At 36.9% G+C, this 26,103-nt stretch overlaps 1 protein-coding gene across 4 annotated transcripts in view; it reads right to left on the bottom strand.

Annotated features, from left to right (window-relative positions):
* Nucleotides 1–26,103, bottom strand: part of LOC111417140 (Dpr-interacting protein kappa) — a 53,233-nt gene that overhangs the window by 17,327 nt on the left and 9,803 nt on the right. For 3 of the 4 annotated variants that reach the window (XM_023049332.2, XM_023049333.2, XM_023049334.2), the window contains exons 2-3: nucleotides 9,632–9,688; nucleotides 407–510 (exon numbers count right to left, since the gene is read on the bottom strand). In XM_023049332.2, coding sequence (XP_022905100.2) covers nucleotides 407–510; nucleotides 9,632–9,688 — 161 coding nt within the window. The remainder of the gene's footprint in view (nucleotides 1–406; nucleotides 511–9,631; nucleotides 9,689–26,103) is intronic. The other variant, XM_071195048.1, reaches the window with a different exon arrangement.

The raw sequence follows: 26,103 nt of genomic DNA, 5'->3' as shown, positions 1-26,103 counted from the left end.
TCACCACCACCCTTCTTAATGGGGTCCCGTTTCCGGGGGAAATTCACGTTGAATTAATACGCCCGAATTGAATTTGATATGAGAACCGAATTTCACTTCTCACCGCGGACACGGAGTTTATGGTCAGAGGAAATATCCCGGGGGTTGTGAAAAATTTAGATCCCTATAAACGACCGTTCCAGCAGGAATATTGGTCAGTATTTTCTGGGTGATTACGTAGACCATCCGAAAAGGAGGAGAGGAAGAAAACAACCCGGTGATTTACTTCCTGTTAACCATTTCCTTCCACTTTTTAAGTCGTTGTAATAATTCATGATTTATTATAAAAGATCGTAAACCTTATATTTTTTTATAACTGGGGTTAGATAAAATAGTGAATTATTTATGAGAAAATAAAAATTGTTACCTTAAATCCACGAAGATTATCCACCACGCAAGCTAAAAGAGCATCCCTTCCAACCGTTACGGTTACGTTTGGGATGGGTTCAGCGAATTTTGGAAAAGACATATCTGTAACAAAATAAAATTCATTAAGTAAAAAAAGTAGGTGGTAAGTAGCGCTAGTTAGCATAAAATATCACTATGCTGCATATTTTTATTGCACTAAAACTAACGTATCGGGTTTAGCCGTGCGTCTTCAGACCTACAGCTAAACCCGAATGTTTCTAGTTCCTGGTCTAGAGTTAGTTCTAGTTTTACATTAGTACTATCACTAGAACTAACACAAGACCGAGAACTAGAATCATTCGGGTTTAGCCGTCTTGAAAAACGTGCGGCTAAATCCGAATGTTTCTAGTTCGCGGTCTAGTGTTAGTTCTAGTGTTACACTAGTACCACTACTAGAACTAACACAAGACCTAGAACTAGAATCATTCGGGTTTAGCCGTCTTGAGAGACGTGTGGCTAAATCCGAATGTTTCTAGTTCTCCGTCTAGTGTTAGTTCTTGTGGCAGTGGTAGGTAATGCTAGTTAGCAGAAGATATTACTATGTTGTATATTTTTATTGAACTAAAACTAGAACTAATACTTGACCTAGAACTAGAAAGTTTCGAACTTACTAGAACTAGAAATATTTTTTAGTTCTAGGTCTAGTGTTAGTTCTAGTTTTACATTAGCACTATCACTAGAACTACACACAAGACCTAGAACTAGAATCATTCGGGTTTAGCCGTCTTGAGAGACTTGCGGCCAAATCCGAATATTTCTAGTTCTCTTGTGGCAGTGGTAGGTAGTGCTAGTTAGTAGAAGATATTACTATGTTGTATATTTTTATTGAACTAAAACTAGAACTAATACTTGACCTAGAACTAGAAAGTTTCGAACTTACTAGAACTAGAAATATTTTTTAGTTCTAGGTCTAGTGTTAGTTCTAGTTTTACACTAGCACTATCACTAGAACTAACACAAGAACTAGAATCATTCGGATTTAGCCGTCTTGAGAGACGTACGGCTGCATCCGAATGCTTCTAGTTCTAGGACTAGTGTTAGTTCTAATTTTACACTAGCACTATCACTAGATCTAACACAAGACCTAGAACTAGAATCATTCGGGTTTAGCCGTCTTGAGAGACGTGTGGCTAAATCCGAATGTTTCTAGTTCTCGGTCTAGTGTTAGTTCTTGTGGCAGTGGTAGGTAATGCTAGTTAGCAGAAGATGTTACTATGTTGTATATTCTTATTGAACTAAAACTAGAACTAATACTAGACCTAGAACTAGAAAGTCTTCAGACGCACGGCTAAACCCGAATGTTTCTAGTTCTCGGTCTAGTGTTAGTTCTAGTTTCACATTAGCACTATCACTAGAACTACACACAAGACCTAGAACAAGAATCATTCGGGTTTAGCCGTCTTGAGAGACTTGCAGCCAAATCCGAATATTTCTAGTTCTCTTGTGGCAGTGGTAGGTAGTACTAGTTAGCAGAAGATATTACTATGTTGTATATTTTTATTGAATTAAAACTAAAACTAACACTAGACCTAGAACTAGCAAGTTTCGAACTTACTAGAACTAGAAATATTTTTTAGTTCTAGGTCTAGTGTTAGTTCTAGTTTTACACTAGCACTATCACTAGAACTAACACAAGAACTAGAATCATTCGGATTTAGCCGTCTTGAGAGACGTACGGCTGCATCCGAATGCTTCTAGTTCTAGGACTAGTGTTAGTTCTAATTTTACACTAGCACTATCACTAGATCTAACACAAGACCTAGAACTAGAATCATTCGGGTTTAGCCGTCTTGAGAGACGTGCGGCTAAATCCGAATGTTTCTAGTTCTCGGTCTAGTGTTAGTTCTAGTTTTACACCAGTACCATCACTAGAACTAACACAAGACCAAGAACTAGAATCATTCGGGTTTAGCCGCCTTGAGACAAGGTTTATATATAAAAGGTTGTCTAGGTTCGTACGCAACCATACTGCGCATTACGTCACATGTGGAAAATAATACCGCCAAGCAATTGAAGTTAAATAAATGCATGGAGCACCACATGGCCATGAGGTTGCGTGCGCAATCCAATGTATCGTTTATACAAAGTCGTAAGATTTAGCTGTAAACATAAAGTTGGTCAACTTTTCCAGATTTGCAGCGTCACACATGCGCAAGACGACCTCAATCAGCTGTATCCAATGATCCCGGCCGGTGTAAATAGCGCGTTCTAACCTAACCTCAACTATTGTTTATTTCTGTGCAACAACAAAATGAGTGAATTCGATGGAAAATTAATTAAAATTGTTGAGAACTACCGATATATTTACGATAAAAAATGTTCTGAACATAAAGATAACATATTGGTAGAAAATAACAATACGAAAACCAATAATATTTTGTTTCTTGAGGATGCGATTCTGTAAATCTTAAATTCTGTATAAATCAATTGTTTTCTTAAAGCTAAATACAATCCTTAAATCTAAATCTTTAAATTTACAGCTAAATTCTGTATAAACCCGGCATAAATCCGAATGTTTCTAGTTCTCGGTCTAGTGTTAGTTCTTGTGGCAGTGGTAGGTAGTGCTAGTTAGCAGAAGATATTACTATGTTGTATATTTTTATTGAACTAAAACTAGAACTAATACTAGACCTAGAACTACAAAGTCTTCAGACGCACGACTAAACCCGAATGTTTCTAGTTCTCGGTCTAGTATTAGTTCTATTTTTACATTAGCACTATCACTAGAATTAACACCAGACCTAGAACAAGAATCATTCGGGTTTAGCCGTCTTGAGAGACATGCGGCTAAATCCGAATGTTTCCAGTTCTCGGTCTATTGTTACTTCTTGTGGCAGTGGTAGGTAGTGCTAGGTAGCAGAATATATTACTATGTTGTAATTTTTGCTTAAAACTAACCAATAGCAACCCTTTTTTTTGACGCTACAATTTGATAACACTCATTCAAATTAAAAAAGAGAGTATACCAACCAACAAAATAAAATAAATACCGAGACCAAAACTTTCTATACAACGAATTTTAGCGAAACGTTTTCATTTCCACATCGTTACACGAACTCGTTATATTAAAAATACTGCGTTGTTCGGCATTGTCCAATTTCGAAAGGGGCATGCATTTTGCGAATCGGCCGAATTGTAACAACTCCCCGCGACAATTTAGACGGTGCGAGGTTATTTTAAACAATTCCCAATTTTATAGGTACACACATAGATCGAAAGTGCCATAACTGACCGAGTTTTGAATTTTTTTTTTAACCCGAAACTTCAAACTTTCCACCCTCCCCGATAGTCGTGTTAATTTTTTTCGTTCGAATTCGTTCCGCGATCTCGTTCAAATCAGCTTTGGTATTCCAAACTCGTGTTCGGAGCTTGCGTTCTGGGTTCCAATGGCACACGCCGAAGTGATTTGTTAAAATGATTTGTTAAAACGTGTTAAAAATGGCACGGTGTGTGGGCTAAAATAAGATAAAGATGTATTAAGGATTTTTCTTTTTTAAAAAAATCATTAAATAGAGTACTTTCCAGTAATTTCCCCTTCTCATTTTATTCCATCGGGATGAATCGTAAAATTCAAATTAAATCTCTGGCAAATTTCCATCAGGTTATTTTATGACATCTATTTTAATCCATTTTTAATATTAATGAAAAATTGTATTTTACTTTTTCTTTTTTTTTTTAGAAAGGATTATTTCCAATTAACTCTTTCGATGGCTGTGTTTCCATCCACGTTTCAGGGTTAATTGAGTTGTACTCGGTTCGATATTGATTTCGTGGGGTGGTAGCAGAATGTTCTGGCTCATTTGTATACCGTTGACACATCACTCGTATCACACTCATATGCACTTCATATGTTGATGTCCAGTTTGTTATTACTTTTAAAACGCACGCTGAAGTATCACCAGCGGCATATTAATAATGTGACCCGGGTAAATTTCAAGTATTTATTGAATACCCAACTCTCTCGACTGATCATCAGAATCGATGGATGCATTATTAGCTGACCATTGATATCGTCGCTCTTGTTGTTTAACAACACTTCAGCATTCCACTCGTAATTAAAATTTTCAATTCTGGTTTGAATTTGTTCATTTCAATATAAAATATTTTATGGTATTTATATTTATTTATAGTTTATTTTTATTTAATTTCTATAAAATGGCGTTGAACTGCATGAAAAATACTCAGAATTTTACGTAGAATCCATAAATAAACAGAAAATGTATGTTCGTATTTAAATATGTGAACTTAAGGATCGTATCTCAATTTTGGGACGTTTTGTATATTTCAATTTTGTCTTAAAAAGCGAGCGTTAAAAAAATGACATACATGCCTTACTTTATGTACACAGTGTAACTATACAGGGTGATTCTTAACGTATCGGCTTAAACAGCAGAACAAATGATGGGAGAACTTCCTGCACCAAGAGTCAGCTCCCCCATTCACTCATACTGGTGTAGATTATGCCGGCCCATATAATCATATAATAATTGTATGCCTGACAACAAAGGCAATTCATTTGTAAGCAGTCAGTGATATGACCTCTGGGACGTTTCTGGTTGCTCTAAAAAGATTTACTGCTCGACGTAGTCACTGTGAACGCAAGTACAGTGATAACGGAACAAATTTTGCTGGAGCCAGTAAGTTATTACAACCAGAGATTGCAACAGTTATGTAGGATTGATCAATTCAAGACAGCCTTGTAGCTCAAGGGACGCAATGGCACTTTAATCCGCCAACAGCTCCTCACTTCGGAGGAATTTGGGAAGCCGGAGTGAAACCTGTCAAATATCACCTGAGACTGAGGAGTTACTCGAGGCTGTCCACAAGGGGGTGTACTATCCCCACTTTTGTGGAACCTCACCCTGGATAGCCTCTTGAACCACCTCGCCGAAGCCAACTTTATCACAGTTGGTTACGCAGATGATTTAACCATTCTCGTCAAAGGCAAGTATATAAACGTGCTGTTTGACAGGATGCAAGTAGCTCTCAAACTGATAGAGACTTGGTGTGACGAACAAAGACTCTCTGTGAATCCTAAGAAGACAGAGTTGATTCTTTTCACACGGATGAGGAAGGTTGGCAATCCCAGAATGCCATCCCTTGCTGATACTCCATTGGTATTGTCAAAAGAAGTTAAATATCCGGGCATCACACTTGACAATAAAATGACATGGAGAGCCCATCTAGATAATAGAGTAAAAAAAGCGTACGTTGCATTCGGTCAATGCCGGAGGGCTATAGGTAAGACATGGGGTTTGTCACCCAGAAATGCCCTCTGGATTTACACGGCTGTAATCCGACCTATGCTTACTTATGGTGCAGTAGTATGGTGGTCAAAGGCCCTACAGTCTACATCCACTACTGCACTTAATAAAGTACAAAGACTTGCGTGTTACAGGTGCGCTGCGGACTACCCCCACTGCAGCCATGGAAAACATGTTAAACCTAACGCCACTTCATTTGTTCATCCAAGAGGTGGCATTGGTGACCATGACTCGACTGCGAGCAGCAGGAATTCTAATGGGTGAAAGAAATAGTAAAAATGCCAATCTCTGGAATGAAATGGTGGATTACTCACCAATTCTGGAGTGTGTAACGGACTTTACACCCCTACAACACATTTTTACGAAGATATATCTCACCCACCCAAGCTCCACAGAAGTAGAGGTAAAAAACAGCCTTCAAATCTACACTGATGGTTCAAAGAGACGGGAAGGAGCAGGAGCCGGAGTCTTCTCGTACGATCTCCGACTCCACGTATCTGAACCTTTAGGTATAAGTACCACCGTCATACAGGCGGAGTTAATCGCCATACAACTTGCCGCTGACGTTATTGTCAGATCCAACTTGGTAGGTAAGACTTTTACAATTTATACTGACAGTAGACAAGCTATTTTAGCCCTGAGTAGAATAACAATTACCTCAGGACTTGTTATGGGTTGTCATCTGACATTGGAGAAGGCTGCAGTGCATAACTGTGTCATACTTCAATGGATAAAAGGACACTCGACTTGTTCAGGTAACAAGCACGCTGATAGGCTTGCCAAAAGGGCTGCCAAGCGAGCGCCATGTTCGCCTGAACCGATAATTGCTCCGTCCTTATCAACTCAGATTGAGATAATTAAAGATTTTACCCACAAAAAGTTCATGAACTGGTGGGATAGGGTTAAGGGTTGTCATCTGTCTAAGGAAGTATTACATTATCCTTCAGCAGAGGCAGCCTTGTCTTTCGGAAGGCTTGGTAGAAACGCTCTACGAACTGTAACGGGACTCGTCACGGGTCACTGTAAGGTAAACAAGCATCTTTATAACCTTAAGCTTGCTGTTAGTCCTCTCTGTCGCCTCTGTAAAGAGAGCGAGGAGACGGTCCGACACATCTTGTGTGAATGCCCCACTCTGCAAGACCTCAGAATGAGAGACTTCGGAGAGGAATGGCCGACCACAGATGGCATCAGGAACACACCTCTGAGCTGTATCCTAGCCTTCGGAAATTCCTTAGGCTGGTTGATGTAGCCGGAGACAGTGTAGGAGGATGTACAAGGGGCCCATTGGGGCCTAGGTGCTGTGTGCGTAGCATACCCTCCGCTTTCCTACATACATACATACATCACCTGAGATGAGCCACATTAACATTGAAGAACTCTCCGCGTTTCTTTATCAAATAGAAGCATCTCTAAATTAGCGTCCATTAAGTAACTACTTTGACTCCTGGCAATTTTGTTATCGGTAGACCATTGTTATCCTACAATAATCCTTCTATCAAAGATGAGCAAGATTTGTCTTCGAGATGGAAGTTATCTAAAAAGCCACCTCGACCTATCCACCTTCTGGAAAACACATTATCTATAGGTTGAGAATCACCCTGTATAAATATAATGGTTAATTAAAAAATAAGTAAAGTTAAAAGTTACAAAGTTATTTTTTAGTTAAAACGTGAAAAATATTTCTTACTTGTCATAATAAAACTAACCCAATACTCATTCAATATGCACAAAAATATATTTATAATAAGGAAATCTATATACATTAATAATTTAATGAAAGGGTACTCCCACATTGAACAGCTGTCAATTCACAATCAACCTCATCCGACGAATTATTAACATTTTCCAAGTTCCTACATTTCAAATAATATACATATTTAAATTTTCACTTAGCGAGTGTCAACCCGGTTACAGGAACTACATAACAGGGTTTCTGCCAAATTAGGAGCCAGAACTTGGCATTCTTAACAACAATATTTTATTTGTGAGACTGTAAATTCGTTTAAAAAGTTATTATCTGAGTCAGTATCAATTTCGTCTCTATTTAATTTATTCTATCAATGGATTAAGATTCGTTTTCCGTTGTCCGCATTCTTTTACCGAATTCCTCTAGAGTCTTTTGCTATGAATGTAAACTTTTTAGGTTCAAAAATCTTTGGATTATCTCATGATTAGGTAAACCACTTGTTTACTTTTGCAATATATATACACAATGAGATGATGCCCGATCAAACTACATCCTTCACAAATGTAATCACCTGTTAAACACTCTCTCCTTCTTCGCAGTCCTCAATCAATACATCCTTTCACACTTCTCAACCTCAGGATTCGTCAAGATTCCTCGAAAACTCCTCATTCTCCACTAACACCCTGCCTGTTTCTTATAAAGAACACAATCACCAACAAGATCTACTTACCACATCTATAACACTTCGATTTATTCATTCTCAACTTCTTCAGCTTCGACCGAATTGAAGCATACTGTTTATGCACTTAGTAGTCAATTAAGTCACCTCACAGTTGAATCCATTCGCAAGTAATATTTACATGACATTTTGTTCAATAATTTTAAATCAGTTGTTTCAATACAGACATTTTTTTTATAAACTATTTTGATTCTTGAAACTTGATGAAGCTAAATCAGCACTTTTCGTAGGTATTCCGGATTTTCGAAGGACCCGGGGTAAATTTTCATTCGTTTAGTGCGTAAGTGCTCCAAATTCAATATCCGGTCGTTGGCGGGCCGTGTCCCGAAAGGACCACGAACACAACATTTGAAAACTTTTGCTGAGCAAGCGATCAGATTCTTGCAGATTTGACAGGATCCAAACGAATCCGGTTTAATTATCCGTATTTATCCAACCGTGGATTTTGTTAAAAGGGGGAGAAACGAAAATGCTCCTTTTAGGGGGATATCTATTGTTAGGAAATAATAACATCCTATTGTAATTCGTAGTATATTTTTTTGGGGCTGAAATTTGAGATTTGAAGGAAAAAGAGTTTTTAGGGAACTTTTTAACTTTTTTTTTGTTGGCACCGTTAAAGTTGAAAATTCACTTTCGGGTTTCCGCTAATTTGCAATTCTAATTCACCAACGGCCGTTTTTTCCTACCCAAAAAAACCGACGCTTCGGTGTAATTGCGTGAAAAATCTTTGTTTTTAACCTACGAGGGTCAAACCCTCCGTTAAAAATACAGATAAAAAGAAAAAATATTTTTTTAAATATTTGTAATACCTATTAAATTATTTTTAATTGGAAAAAAAATTTATGAAACCCCTTAGTTAGAGCTATAAATAAGGTATTTAACGAATGTTTTTTTTCACGAGATATCAAAACGTAGACGGCCGTTCATTTCCGGGCTGACGGACGAATGCTAATGGATGTTTTTCACAACCTGCAAATCGCTTAATAATTCAACCGAGTCGGATCCGGGTATAAACATGACAATTGGTTTTGTAAAATTACGCGGTATTACCCGTTCCCGATGAGAATCTGTGCATAATTTATATTGAATGGGAAATTCCTAATGATCAACATATGGTTGATATACATATAAACAAGCAATAACAATAATAACGTAAAAAAAAATTGAGGCGTCGATTGATTGTACTAGAAAACAAGAATTGTGCATTAAAATTCATTTCGGATATCGGACGAAAATGCCACTTCTCATTCATGTATTCACCCACTTAGCTGCTGCATCGTCGGCCGAGAGAAAAGTGCCGAATTTTCTTCCACTTTATACTAACCCCTTGAAAAGGAAAACCGTCCTTGGCGCTCCATTATTCGCCCCTTTCTCTTTTTTATTATTATTTGGATGAACGGCAGCAGCAAATATTTGCGTCTATCAACGATCCTTTTCAAAACCAACCCCAAGAAAAAATTCTTTTTAAAAATCTTTCTAAAAATCTATACTCACCGTGATTCAAATCCCCAACAATAGAGACTTTTGATTCGGTCGTTCTTGTATTTCGACCTACAACAAGGACAAATAAAATTAATGAATCAAGTTTTCTTTAAGAGAGTAAGATTGAATGGAGTCAAATTTAAGTAAGTAATATTAGGAAATAGGAAGTTCATGATTGGATTAAATAAGAAAACTTTTGGGATAAGTTCCACTATCTCGATCTATCTACTTTCGAGGGTATAAAATGTTCTTTTCAGCCTGATTTACGAAAAAGGGACAATTTTGTTCCAGACTGTACATAACTACCCAAAAACAGGGATGGAACTGCAGTTAACTAGAGTGGACTGTATCCCTTAGAGAGTTCTATACAACGGGACAAAGTAAAATCGATAGAGAGAGCTTTATATGTATGTGTATAAGGGCAAGGGGGATTTGTATAACTAATTCAAAGCGAAATAATTTAATCAAAAGTATTTTCATTTAGATTTTTATTTAATATATTTGAATCATAAGTTCAAATTAACGCGCAGATTTTCTTCATCCGAAACCATCTGAAAAAAATAAATGTATCGAATATACCACAACATTTTCGAAATTTAAGCCCATGTGCAGCCGTTATGGAACCGAATTTATAAAGAAGCTTTATCAATTTGTAATAAACACATTTTAAGCTATCTAAATCTAGGTCTTGTCTGGTCAATATCTATCGGCACCGGCTAAAAAACAGGCTTAATAAACAACGCTACACTTCAATAGTAAATGGTTACGGTGTCGTAACTTTCTTATATGATATGGAAAAAACTCGGAAATCATAGAGATTCTATCGGAAATTTTCCGCTCTATACAGTGGAATATAACGTTAGTAGATCGCATGGTTGCATAAACAGTTTCCCCAAAAACTGCAAGAACCGCGTATAATTATAGAATGTAAATGTTTACGATGTCATAACTTTCTTATATGATAAAGACAAAACTCCAAGATCATATCAAATCCATAGGAAATTTTCCGCTCTATACAGTGGTATATAACTTTAGTAGATCGCATGGTTGCGCTACCGTTTCCCCCCCCAAAAGCAACAATATTCGCGTATAATTACTGTATGTAAATGTTTACTATGTCATAACTTTTTTATATGATATGAACAAAACTCCAAGATCATATTAAATCCATAGGAAATTTTCCGCTCTATACAGTGGTATATATCTTTAGTAGATCGCATGGTTGCGCTACCATTTCTCTCCCAAAAGCAACAAAATTCGCATATAATTACTGAATGTAAATGTTTACGATGCCATAACTTTCTTATATGATACAGACAAAACTCCAAAATTATATCAAATCCATAGGAAATTTTCCGGTTTATACAGTGGTATATAACCTTAGTAGATCTCATGCTTGCGTTACCATTTCCCCTCCAAAAGCAACAATATTCGTATATAATTACTGAATGTAAATGTTTACGATGTCATAACTTTCTTATATGATATGGACAAAACTCCAAGATCATATCAAATCCATAGGAAATTTTCCGCTCTATACAGTGGTATATAACATTAGTAGATCGCATGGTTGCACAAACAGTTTCCCCCAAATAATGCAGAAACCGCGTATAATTATAGTATGTAAATGTTCACGGCGTCATAACTTTCTTATATGATATGGACAAAACTCCAAGATCATATCAAATCCATAGGAAATTTTCCGCTCTATACAGTGGTATATAACATTAGTAGATCGCATGGTTGCACAAGCAGTTTCCCCCAAATAATGCAGAAACCGCGTATAATTATAGTATGTAAATGTTCACGGCGTCATAACTTTCTTATATGATATGGACAAAACTCCAAGATCATATCAAATCCATAGGAAATTTTCCGCTCTATACAGTGGTATATAACATTAGTAGATCGCATGGTTGCACAAGCAGTTTCCCCCAAATAATGCAGAAACCGCGTATAATTATAGTATGTAAATGTTCACGGCGTCATAACTTTCTTATATGATATGGACAAAACTCCAAGATCATATCAAATCCATAGGAAATTTTCCGCTCTATACAGTGGTATATAACATTAGTAGATCGCATGGTTGCACAAGCAGTTTCCCCCAAATAATGCAGAAACCGCGTATAATTATAGTATGTAAATGTTCACGGCGTCATAACTTTCTTATATGATATGGACAAAACTCCAAGATCATATCAAATCCATAGGAAATTTTCCGCTCTATACAGTGGTATATAACATTAGTAGATCGCATGGTTGCACAAGCAGTTTCCCCCAAATAATGCAGAAACCGCGTATAATTATAGTATGTAAATGTTCACGGCGTCATAACTTTCTTATATGATATGGACAAAACTCCAAGATCATATCAAATCCATAGGAAATTTTCCGCTCTCTACAGTGGTATATAACATTAGTAGATCGTATGGTTGCACAAGCAGTTTCCCCCAAATAATGCAGAAACCGCGTGTAATTATAGTATGTAAATGTTCACGGCGTCATAACTTTCTTATATGATATGGACAAAACTCCAAGATCATATCAAATCCATAGGAAATTTTCCGCTCTATACAGTGGTATATAACATTAGTAGATCGCATGGTTGCACAAGCAGTTTCCCCCAAATAATGCAGAAACCGCGTATAATTATAAATGTAAATGTTCACGGCGTCATAACTTTCTTATATGATATGGACAAAACTCCAAGATCATATCAAATCCATAGGAAATTTTCCGCTCTCTACAGTGGTATATAACATTAGTAGATCGTATGGTTGCACAAGCAGTTTCCCCCAAATAATGCAGAAACCGCGTGTAATTATAGTATGTAAATGTTCACGGCGTCATAACTTTCTTATATGATATGGACAAAACTCCAAGATCATATCAAATCCATAGGAAATTTTCCGCTCTATACAGTGGTATATAACATTAGTAGATCGCATGGTTGCACAAGCAGTTTCCCCCAAATAATGCAGAAACCGCGTATAATTATAAATGTAAATGTTCACGGCGTCATAACTTTCTTATATGATATGGACAAAACTCCAAGATCATATCAAATCCATAGGAAATTTTCCGCTCTATACAGTGGTATATAACATTAGTAGATCGCATGGTTGCACAAGCAGTTTCCCCCAAATAATGCAGAAACCGCGTATAATTATAGTATGTAAATGTTCACGGCGTCATAACTTTCTTATATGATATGGACAAAACTCCAAGATCATATCAAATCCATAGGAAATATCCGCTCTATACAGTGGTATATAACATTAGTAGATCACATAGTTGCACAAGCAGTTTCCCCCAAATAATGCAGAAACCGCGTATAATTATAGTATGTAAATGTTCACGGCGTCATACCTTTCTTATATGATATGGACAAAACCCCAAGACCATATCATATCCATAGGAAATTTTCCGCTCTATACAGTGGTATATGACATTAGTAGATCGCATGGTTGCACAAGCAGGTTCCCCCAAAAACTGCAGAAACCGCGTATAATTATAGTATGTAAATGCTTACGGCGTTATAACTTTCTTATACAGGGTGTGGCAGAGAGGACGGACGTTTTTGAGATGGGTAGTACTCTCCCCTTCTTAGGACGAGGGAGGTGGGGAGGGTGCCGTTTGACACGTGAGTTCCTAGAATTTTTTACACCGCGTTTTCGCCTATGATAGTTTCATCCGAAATAATGAGTCAGTCACGGTCGTACAGCGTGAGTTTCGTCGCCACTTCAACATTAATCGGAATAGAGCTGTTCCCTCTCAAAACACCATCTCTCCATGGATCTCCGCTTTCACCCCTACAAATTGGCCATTGTGCAAAAGTTACAGCCCGGAGATTATGCACAACGAATGAACTTCGCACGTGAGATGGAAGCACTGATCGATCAAAATGGGAACCTCATTTTATTCATGAGTGACAAAGCCCACTTTCACCTTAACGGCATGGTTAACCAGCAGAATTGCCGTTATTGGGCTAATAAAAATCCGCAACAGTTACACGAACGACCGCTGCACAGCCCAAAAGTTATATGCGCATCATTGGCCCTTACTTCTTCGAAGACGGAAATGGTCGTGCTGTTACCGTGAACTCAGAGCACTACGTCGAAATGATCACACCTTCTTTTTCCATGAATTACGACGGCGACGTGTTCCAATCCGACGTGTGTGGTTCTAATAGGATGGGGCGACCGCCCACACAGCCAGAGCATCAATTGACGTTATTCGCTCTCTCTTCCCTGGTCGCGTTATTTCCAGGTTTGGCGATGTTCATTGGCCTCCTCGCTCCCCAGATTTATCCTTATGCGATTTTTTCTTATAGGGACACCTCAAGGCTAGAGTATACGAGAACAAGCCCCGAACTCTGGACGAATTGAAGGAGGCAATTAGCGTGGAAGTCGCCCAAGTTGAGAGAGCGATGTTGGAGAGAGCCTACGCGAACTTCCGAGAACGCCTCCAGCACTGCATCACCGATTTCGGCCACCACATGACTGATGTGATTTTCCACATTTGACTGTCTCAAATGCTATTTCCTTGCGAACCTGATTCCATCAATAAATTTGTTTTTGAGTAAAAATTAACGATTTTATGATTTTTTTAAAACAGTCCGTCCTCTCTGCCGCACCCTGTATAATATGGACAAAACTCCAAGATCATATCAAATCCATAGGAAATTTTCCGCTCTATACAGTGGTATATAACTTTTGTAGATGGCATGGTTGCGCTACCGTTCCCCCCCCAAAAGCAACAATATTCGCGTATAATTACTGTATGTAAATGTTTACTATGTCATAACTTTCTTATATGATACAGACAAAACTCCAAGATCATATCATATCCATAGGAAATTTTCCGCTCTATGCAGTGGTACATAACATTAGTAGATCGCATGGTTGCACAAGCAGTTTCCCCCAAATAATGCAGAAACCGCGTATAATTATAGTATGTAAATGTTCACGGCGTCATAACTTTCTTATATGATATGGACAAAACTCCAAGATCATATCAAATCCATAGGAAATTTTCCGCTCTATACAGTGGTATATATCTTTAGTAGATCGCAAGGTTCCGCTACCATTTCTCCCCAAAAACTACAATATTCGCATATAATTAATGCATGTAAATGTTCACGACGTCATAACTTTCTTATATGATACAGACAAAACTCCAAGATCATATCAAATCCATAAGAAATTTTCCGCTCTATACAGTGGTATATATCTTTAGTAGATCGCATGGTTCCGCTACCATTTCCCCCCAAAAGCAACAATATTCGTATATAATTACTGAATGTAAATGTTTACGATGTCATAACTTTCTTATATGATATGCACAAAACTTCAAGATCATATCAAATCCATAGGAAATTTTCCGCTCTATACAGTGGTATATAACATTAGTAGATCGCATGGTTGCACAATCAGTTTCCCCCAAATAATGCAGAAACCGCGTATAATTATAGTATGTAAATGTTCACGGCGTCATAACTTTCTTATATGATATGGACAAAACCCCAAGACCATATCAAATCCATAGGAAATTTTCCGCTTTATACAGTGGTATATGACATTAGTAGATCGCATGGTTGTACAAGCAGGTTCCCCCAAAAACTGCAGAAACCGCGTATAATTATAGTATGTAAATGCTTACGGCGTCATAACTTTCTTATATAATATGGACAAAACTCCAAGATCATATCAAATCTATAGGAAATTTTCCGCTCTATACAGTGGTATATAACTTTAGTAGATCGCATGGTTGCACAAGCAGTTTCCCCCAAAAACTGCAGAAACCGCGTATAATTATAGTATGTAAATGTTCACGGCGTCGTAACTTTCTTATATGATATGGACAAAACTCCAAGATCATATTAAATCCATAGGAAATTTTCCGCTCTATACAGTGGTATATATCTTTAGTAGATCGCATGGTTGCGCTACCATTTCTCCCCCAAAAGCAATAAAATTCGCATATAATTACTGTATGTAAATGTTTACGATGCCATAACTTTCTTATATGATACAGACAAAACTCCAGGATCATATCAAATCCATAGGAAATTTTCCGCTCTATAGAGTGGTTTATAACATTAGTAGATCGCATGGTTGCACAAGCAGTTTCCCCCAAATAATGCAGAAACCGCGTATAATTATAGTATGTAAATGTTCACGGCGTCATAACTTTCTTATATGATATGGACAAAACTCCAAGATCATATCAAATCCATAGGAAATTTTCCGCTCTATACAGTGGTATATAACCTTAGTAGATCTCATGCTTGCGCTACCATTTCCCCTCCAAAAGCAACAATATTCGTATATAATTACTGAATGTAAATGTTTACGATGTCATAACTTTCTTATATGATACAGACAAAACTCCAAGATCATATCAAATCCATAGGACATTTCCGCTCTATACAGTGGTATATAACATTAGTAGATCGCATGGTTGCATAAGCAGTTTCCCCCAAAAACTGCAGAAACCGCGTATAATTATTATAGTATGTAAATGTTCACGGCGTCATAACTTTCTTATATGATAAGGACAAAACTCCAAGACCATATCAAATCCATAAGAAATTTTCCGCTCTATACAGTGGTATATAACTTTGGTAGATTACATGGATGCACAAGCACTTTCTCTTCAACACAATATTCACCACACAAAAACTTCTAAAAGAGATGCGTCAAAGCGGATGATTTAATAACAGTTAATACGTCGGATAAATCCACTGTAATCACCATAAAGGCTAAATTAATTCCCATTGGTTCCATTTGTAATTGAAATAAATTGACAATAGAAGTTGGAATTTTACTTTTTCGAACTGAAAACTGTAATTTAACTCGTTGAATCCGAACAGACAGTCACATACACGTGAAACAAGTTATATCCAAATCCGGTTGAAATCCGCGATTGTAGTTGGAGGAACTGGCATCGTTAGAGGTTTGCAATTTGAATGGCGCGCCGGTCTATTGCGCCAATTACCGACGTTAAATCACAGCCGGTTGTGGCCGGAACCGTGGTCCATTAGTCCCAAGCTTCAGCAACCACCACTACGTCTTCTTAAGGAAGCTCCCTAGAGAATCTACATAGAAACCATATTTCACTCCGCGCCACAAATTTCCCTATTCTCACCAATCCCCATATATAACCTCTCAAAAAAATTAATTACAACAATCAAAAAATCATCATTTACGAAGAAACTCAAAAAATTACGTGATGAAATTTAGTTGAGATCGACGACGCTTGAAAAGACCGAAAGATGTTACGATTCCTAGTCACGTCCAAGATTTCCGAAGGATACATAATCTGCGAAGAAAATGGAAACTGCAAAAGTGGGGGGAAACGAAGAGGAGAAGGCAATTTAAACAAATACACCTAATAAAAGTTGAAATTCGGTTCTTCCGGGCAGATGTCACCGCTCCGGTTGTATTACGGCGTAACTTTCAACCGGAACGAAACTTTTACAAGTAAGAAAAAAAGTCAACGAAAACGAAAGAAAAAAAGAGAAAAAAAAATAAGGAAAAATCAAGAAAATAAAAATTAAAACAGAAAAAAATCCAAAAAGTTTACTTCTTGGGTGATTAATCTACGCCATGTCAGCAAGATTATGAACTAAAAGCTCGAGACGAACCCGAAGAAGTTTTCGACGTGTAAACAATCGGGAGTTTTTTTCTTCGACGACGTATGTTTAATTTTGGGGTGAAACTTTTTCGGAGAAAAGTTTCTTTTCGCCGGGAAAACTCTTTTAACGCTTATTTCAAAACTTTAATTTTAACCATCGCGTTGTCTCCTAAATTCCCTTTGAACATTAATAACACCGGCGGTCATTCGGTTTAAAGCTTGGTTAAACGAGATTCACTCGTCATTTAGAGAACGTTATTTAATTGTGGAAAAGTTTTATTACACCGCACTAAATTCAAGTCAAATTTAACTCGAATGAAATGATTGTTTTATTACTTTTTGTTCCCCAACTCAACTGGGGTTTATGTATAGTATACATTTTCTGTTAAAAAAATTTGTATGAAACACCGCACTCTAAAACAGTTCTTCACGACAAATATCGAGAGGGATACATCGCAAAGAGACGTTTTATATTTTCATGATTTGAATTGAAAACGTCTGTGTTGAAAAGCAGACTCAAAAAAGCTTCCATTTCGACAATATCAATGATATGCAAATCTGATTTATTCGTACTTTTACGATCTGCTCTAACAATTCTGATGCTTATGTTTGTACACCGTACGATAGTTTGAAACGTTACGATAGAAGTGTTATTGAGAGTATAGTTAATAATAATTTCAAAAAATCACAGATGCGTTATTTATGATAATTATGAAACGAGTTTTATGCAAAATTAAACCTGAAACGTTCTTCTTTCATACAATGTATAGAATAGTGGAAACTGCTTGTGTATATTTCCGATGGATTTGATATGATCTTGAAGTTTTGACTGATTCATATAAAAATGTTATGACGTTCATTTACATACGACGATGTAACGAAATTGTCGTTATTGCGAACCAAAATTAAGCCTCAAATGTCTTCAACACAATTTATATGGCACTTTTTTCATTATAACGAAATTTCATTATAATGAACTACGAACAATTATTTCACCCATAGAATATAATTTCAATGCAAACTATTATCGTAATTGCGAAGACCAAAATTTTCCTTGTCTACTCAGTCTACACCATATTCCAGCTAGTTTTTAGTGGTTAGACTTGGAAGTGGACAAGTTACGACTTACTTGCTTCGCGAACGTTTCGGGTTGAAGCCAAGATGAATCAAGATGTTTTTAATATTGATGAGACTGGTAACTTTAATCTAATGCCAAACCGTACTTTGGATTTTAAATTCAAAAAATGTTATGGGGGCACTAAAAGCAAAGAAAGAATAACAGAATAACAGGAAGTGAAAAATTAAACCTATGGATAGTAGGAAAATCAAAAAACCCAAGATGTTTAAATAAATTCGATCGTTCCCATTTGCCATGCCATTATACCGCTCAAAAAAATGTCTGGGTAACTTCTATAGCATTTCCAGAATGGCTTCTTCGTTTTCAATGCAACATGGCAGCTCTAAACAGAAAAGTGTTGTTAACAATGGACAATTGTTAAGGTCGTTTATTTTCCGGCTAACACAACAAGTGCACTGCAACCTCTTGATCAAGGCTCTAACAAGCACGACTTGTTAGAGCAGCAATTTTGGCAATAGAATCAATCCAAGAAAAGCCAAAATGGAATATTTTACAAGAAATAAGGGCGTTGATTCGTGATGTAGCTCGTCAGTAGCTTTTTACTTATATGCTTTACTCATTGATAGCCTGAATTTACTGATGTAGAATGGGAAAATTATCAACAAATCTTGGCAGTTCAATTGATACAGGTTAGTTTTAATGATTACGTTAGCATTGATGGTGCGATAACGACTACAGAAGCAGTAGTCATAGACTTAGCAGTAGTGAATATAGACCAAGAAACCGAAGAAAAAGAAGAAAGCGAAGAAAACGATTAAGAAGAAGTTAATATAATAGCACCTTTAAGAGCTGAAGTTTTAGCCGCTCTCTATACAATCCACAAATATTCTTAGTTATCCAACGATGTAGTTATTAACATCACAATTTCAAGATTTGCTGATTCAGAAGAGAATCTTTCTGAAAATTTCATGGATTCTTTGAATAAAATTACTGAGGAATGCCTAACAATAAGACGAACAATGCCCATTCTGAGGCAAAAAATAAGTGATTATTTTCAAAAAAAATAATGTTTATTATGATATAACGTACTTATTATATTAAACTTATTACACAGTCGATGCTAATATATTTACGTAAGCCTCCCTCTAGAGCCTACCCATTATCATTCATTATAACGAATTAGTTCTCTGGGCATCACGCTTGACAATAAAATGACATGGAGAGCCCACCTAGATAATAGAGTTAAAAAAGCGTACGTTGCATTCGGTCAATGCCGGAGGGCTATAGGTAAGACATGGGGTTTGTCACCCAAAAATGCTCTCTGGATTTACACGGCTGTAATCCGACCTATGCTTACATATGGTGCAGTAGTATGCTGGTCAAAGGCCCTACAGTCTACATCTACTGCTGCACTTATTAAAGTACAGAAACTTGCTTGTTTGTATGTTACAGGTGCGCTGCGGACTACCCCCACTGCAGCCATGGAAAACATGTTAAACCTAACGCCACTTCATTTGTTCATCCAAGAGGGTGACCATGATTCGACTGCGAGCAGCAGGAATTCTAATGTGTGAGAGAAACAGTAAAAATGCCAATCTCTGGAACCAATTCTGGATTGTGTAACGGACATTACACCCCTCCAACACATTTTTACGAAGAAATATCTCACCCACCCAAGTTCCACAGAAGTAGAGGTAAAAAACAGCCTTAAAATCTACACTGATGGTTCAAAGAGACGGGAAGGAGCTGGAGCCGGAGTCTTCTCGTACGATCTCCGCCTCCACGTATCTGAACCTCTAAGTAAAAGTACCAACGTCATACAGGCGGAATTAATAGCCATACAACTTGCCGCTGACGTTATTGTCAGATTCAACTTGGTAGGTAAGACTTTTACAATTTATACTGACAGTAGACATGCCATTTTGGCCCTGAGTAGAATAACAATTACTTCAGGACTTGTTATGGGTTGTCATCTGACATTGGAGAAGGCCGCAGTGCATAACTGTGTTATACTTCACTGGATAAAAGGACACTCGACTTGTTCAGGTAATAAGCACGCTGATAGGCTTGCCAAAAGGGCTGCCAAGCGAGCGCCATGTTCGCCTGAACCGATAATCGCTCCGTCCTTATCAACTCAGATTGAGATAATTAAAGATTTTACCCACAAAAAGTTTATGAACTATGATAGGGTTAAAGGCTGATAGGAACGCTCTACGAACTGTAACGGGACTCGTCACGGGTCACTGTAAGGTAAACAAGCATCTTTATAACCTTAAGCTTGCTGTTAGTCCTCTCTGTCGCTTCTGTAAAGAGAGCGAGGAGACGGTCCGACACATCTTGTGTGAATGCCCCACTCTGCAAGACCTCAGAATGAGAGACTTCGGAGAGGAATGGCCGACCACAGATGGCATCAGGAACACACCTCTGAGCTGTATTCTATCCTATTTGATGTAGCCGGAGAGAGTGTAGGAGGACGTACAAGGGGCCCGTTGGGGCCTAGGTGCTGTATGCGTAAGCATACCCTCCGCTTTCCTACATATATACAACGAATTAGTTCGTTATATCGCAAATACGAACATTATAACGAACGGTTTGCCTTTCTAAAATTATGACGTCGTAAACATTTACAGGCAGTAATTATATACGAATATTGTAGTTTTTGGAGGAGAACTGCTAGTGCAAACATGCAATCTACTAAAGTTATATATCATTGTATAGAGCGGAAAATTGCCTATAGATTCGATATGATCTTGGAATTTTGTCCATATCACATAAGAAAGTTATGACGCCGTGAACATTTACATACTATAATTATACGCGGTTCTTGCAGTTTTTGGACGAAACTGCTTATGCAACCATGCGATCTACTAAAGTTATATACCTCTGTATAGAGCGGAAAATTTCCTGTGGATATGATATGATCTTGGAGTTTTGACTGTATCATATAAGAATGTTATGACGTCGTAAACATTTAAATACAGTAATTATATGCGAATATTTTAGTTTTTGGAGGGGAAATGGTAGTGCAACCATATAATCTACTAAAGTTATATATCACTGCATAGAGCGGAAAATTGCCTATAGATTCGATATGATCTCAGCGTTTTGTCCATATCAGATAAGAAAGTTATGACGCCGTGAACATTTACATACCATAATTATACACGGTTCTTGCAGTTATTGGGGTAAACTGCTTGTGTAACCATGCGATCTATTAAAGTTATATACTACTGTATAGAGCGGAAAATTGCCTATAGATTCGATATGATCTCGGAGTTTTGTCCATATCACATAAGAAAGTTATGACGCCGTGAACATTTACATACTATAATTATACGCGGTTCTTGCAGTTCTTGGACGAAACTGCTTGTGCAACCATGCGATCTACTAAAGTTATATACCTCTGTATAGAGCGGAAAATTTCCTGTGGATATGATATGATCTTGGAGTTTTGACTGTATCATATAAGAATGTTATGACGTCGTAAACATTTAAATACAGTAATTATATGCGAATATTTTAGTTTTTGGAGGGGAAATAGTAGTGTAACCATGTAATCTACTAAAGTTATATATCACTGCACCGAGCGTAAAATTACCTATAGATTCGATATGATCTCGGCGTTTTTACTGTACCATATAAGAATGTTATAACGACGGAAACATTTACTTATATGCGAACATTGTTGGTTTGGGTGGGAAATGATAGTGCAACCATGCGATCTGCTAAAGTTATATACCACTGTATAGAGCGGAAAATTGTCTTTGGGTGTGATATGATCTTGGAGTTTCGTCTGTATCATATAAGAAAGTTTAAGTTTTGTAAAGAAACATTTACATACAGTAATTATATGCGAATAATGCATGTTGGGTAGTATAATAAAAATTTAAGAAAAAAATCGGTGTTTAAAAAACTTGAAGACGTTACAATAACCCCTGTTGTAGACTTGAGATGACTGAAAATTTGGCCCATATACTCTTACTTTCGTGGTTGGTCTGTATCTTACAACACTTGCGTCGGTACCGAGATAAAATTACAGGGTTTACATATTCTAACGTGCACCCATGTAATTTTAGAAACAAATTAAAAGGTGCTCACGTGGCGCTATTTTATATGATAAAAATTCAAAATTGATTCAAAACAACTTAAAATATCCATTTAATTATGATTTGATTTTCCTAAAATAATCTCCTGTTTTTATCATTAATCTAAAAAATCAATAAATAGAAAGAGAGAGATGTTCAATACACACTAATGTACCTTACGCTTAGCCAATTTGCCCTCGTTTAGGTTTACAGAGTAACACCATCGAGCTTCCAGAGCCGAAAGCTTTCATCAATCAAAACGGACGAGCTTTGCAGGTTCGTAGGCAAGTTAAGCCTTGGGTTTCGACGTCGGCGTAAAGGCGTCGTCGTCGCAGATCGCCGGCCATTGCCGCAGTAATTAAAATAAACAACGCGTCTAAACCGGAAGGGCTCAGGTAACTTTCCATAATACAAGGGAAATCGTGCGATTCCGTTATTTCGCGAAGAGGTTCACCTTCAATTTGCATAGAACGCAAGACGTTTTAGCCAATTTCCTTTTAGAATCCACAGAAAATTGGAACTCGTTTTCTACATGGTTGTAAAAGTTAGTGTCGTGTGAGGTTTTATCTCGGCGATTCCCGTTTTTAATTTGAGATAATGATGCAAATCTCTTTTTTAAAGGAAATTTATAATTCTGTTTATCATCAACATATTTTTGACTTTATAACTAGGAAAATGGGCGCCAAATAAATTATGAAATAGGAAAAGGGAGCCCTTCATTTTTTTTATTATAGATATTTGGCTTCCGGCCAAACATACTATATTCATTCATTCTTAAAAGAGGTCGGGGTGTGAGGGACGAAGAGAGAAACAGAAAGTATTTGCTACTGGCCACAACTATGCATTCAAAAAGCTTAAAAGGGAGGGAATTGTTGGCAGAGCTTTTATCTCCCGTTCCGAAAGCAAATACAAGTGCTGGGGTTCATAAAAGCGGCGCGGCGCCTCCTCCGGAACACAACGATGAAAAAAAAAAAATGAAAAAAAATGTACTAGTAGTACGAAAGGTTTTTAATTTGCGAAATTTAACGCGGACGCCCAAAGTTTACTTCGGCGTGAGAATTGTCGTCGACGGGTAATTCCAGATTATCCCCGGGATTGTTCCGTTAAAATCAACAAGATAAGAGAGGACCGGGGACATAAAACGCTTTCCCTAATGGCCGAACCCACCCCTGTTTTAATCCGATTTCTCTTGCGGGCATAAATATTTTCTTCCCTCTTAAACTTTTGATAACAAGGTAATTAAAAAACGAAATAAAATTAACAAAGAAGCAAATAAATTTTTCTTTCATGTCGAGCGTTTTAATTAACTCATCTATTTCCTTTAGTTTTAACGAGTATTGTCTTGTAATAAATATATTACAATAATTTATTTCCCGTTATCTAAAAGTGTATAAAATATTCAAAAACTCGGAGTACTTTCCCGAAAATTTATTGCCCCCAAACCAACAAGTCCAATCTCGTGGTGTTGCAATTAAGTCGCCGAGGCATAATGAGCTATGAAACAGTTGATAATGATTCGACCCGAGGCGCGGTCGTAAAACAAAATTCTCCCCAACAAAACCACCCCACCACCCCTTCGAGTCGCGGGGGAGTCGAGTTTATAGCGAATTTAGCGAAATTTTTCGACGGCGATTTCGCAACGTGGCATCCAGAACCAAGTTGTTGCGGGAATTAATTAAAATCGAACGGCGGCACCAGCAGCTTTCCCGCACGTTAATTAATTACAATTCGCTGGACGCACACTAAACGGATTAGTTTTCGAATTAATTATTGTAATTAATGATTAAATAGCGTTCAATTCGCTTATAAAACAACATTTAAATAGATACAATTATAAGGCAAAATAATTTTTTAAACATAAAAAGGACTAACTCAATGAAACATAATAATTGTGTTAAATGTTATATTTAAATGAAAATTGTATTGTGTATTGAAATATGTAATACAGTGCAAGGTAATTTGGTTATTAATACTGCTGAAATAGCATTTTCAATCGAACTGAACAATTAAATGTAAAAGCAATTTTGTTCTGGTTTTAATAGCATCCGTATAACCAATGGAATTAATGTACTATGGTAACAAAGTTATGAAAATAATTTGAATGGAAAATTATGAAAATGTATATAAATTTAAATAAAATAAGTATATCAAAAAAACAATTTAATCAAATTAGGTAATTAAAGCTTTTGGAGTTTTGATGCCAAAAATGCGTAACCACAACAAATAATTTCCATTTGAAACTGTGTAATTATATTGAAATTGAATGAAACCCCATTTAATAATTTGTTAAATACGGAAAGTTGGTGGATAAAATTTATTAATTAAAATCACAATTTCAACGAAACGAAAATAATCCAATTGTTCGAATTTAATAATCGCCAAAATAAATCTGATTTTATAATAATGTTATTAAATTAATAAATGCGCAGTCAACAATTACTTATTTTATCTATAAAATTATTAATACAAAGTACCATTTTGTTGTATGCGATGTTTTTTTTTTGAATAACTTGAAATCAACTCAATATTCTGTTAGAATTCGATCATTTTATTAAAATTTGGTTAAAATTTGTTTAGACACTCTTTGAAAGGGCTGTCTGGTAGATGACCTCCCACAGCTGTCACCACAAAATCGGACCTTTTTTCGACGTTTTTCATTACTATGCGAGTATTTTGGGCGTTATTTCGACGATTTCCTATTGCTCTTAAGTTGCTCGAGAGTGTCTGGCCTGTTGACATAAACCTTGCTCTTAAGGCATCCCTACAGGAAAAAATCAGGAGGCGTCAAATCAGGCGAACGCACCGGCCTGTCGTACGCAACAAATCCATTGTTAATCGAGCAATATGGCATGTTGCATCATCTTGCTGGAATCAGTAGTCCTATATGTCATTTTCTTTTAGTTCAATTGCCAAATCGTCATCGTAGAGAGGCCAAACTGCTAAACGCGGCGGCGAACACAAACTTGATAACACTCTTGAATATCGACACTTACAGTAGCTATAGCGTCATCACTATGGGTCTTAACTTTAATAATAATAAATAAATTTATTGCCATAATAAGAAACAAAAAATACAAATTAAAGAAAATGTATACATTTAACTTAATGCATAAATACGGGCAAAAGGGTCGATTTATCGCGTAAGCGATATCTTCCAAACAACCCAATCAATCAGCAGTATACTAAGTTATATAAGAAAAACTATGAATAAACGGCAAGCTGCTATGCTAAACTTATGGTCACTAAAAACGGTGTATAATGATAGTTGCTGGAATAAAAGAAGAAGAGAAGAGAAGAAAAGTAGAAGAAGAGAAGAAAAGGGAGAAAAAAAAAGTTCTCAAGAAGATACTTGGAGAGCCAATAAATGACGTTTTAGGTGGTTTTTAAATGTTACAAGGTGAGGAATATTACGGACCTCAGCAGGCAGACTATTCCAAAGGGTTATTGCCTGCACAGCAAACGATTTATGGTAAATCTCGGTACTATGGGTCGGGAACATAAGCACAGAATCTAACTGAGATCTAGTAGGTAAACCATGCGACGACAAGCGTTGAAATATACAATACAGATACCTCGGGGTTTGATTGTGAAGAACAGTATATAACATAGTTAATATACGAAACGATCTACGGTTCTGACAGCTTAATATCTGCAAATAATTACGGTATGGGGTTATGTGT

Source organism: Onthophagus taurus, chromosome 3 (genome assembly GCF_036711975.1).
Source record: "Onthophagus taurus isolate NC chromosome 3, IU_Otau_3.0, whole genome shotgun sequence".
Classification (NCBI taxonomy): domain Eukaryota; kingdom Metazoa; phylum Arthropoda; class Insecta; order Coleoptera; family Scarabaeidae; genus Onthophagus; species Onthophagus taurus.
This window is presented reverse-complemented; position numbering and strand designations above follow the sequence as displayed.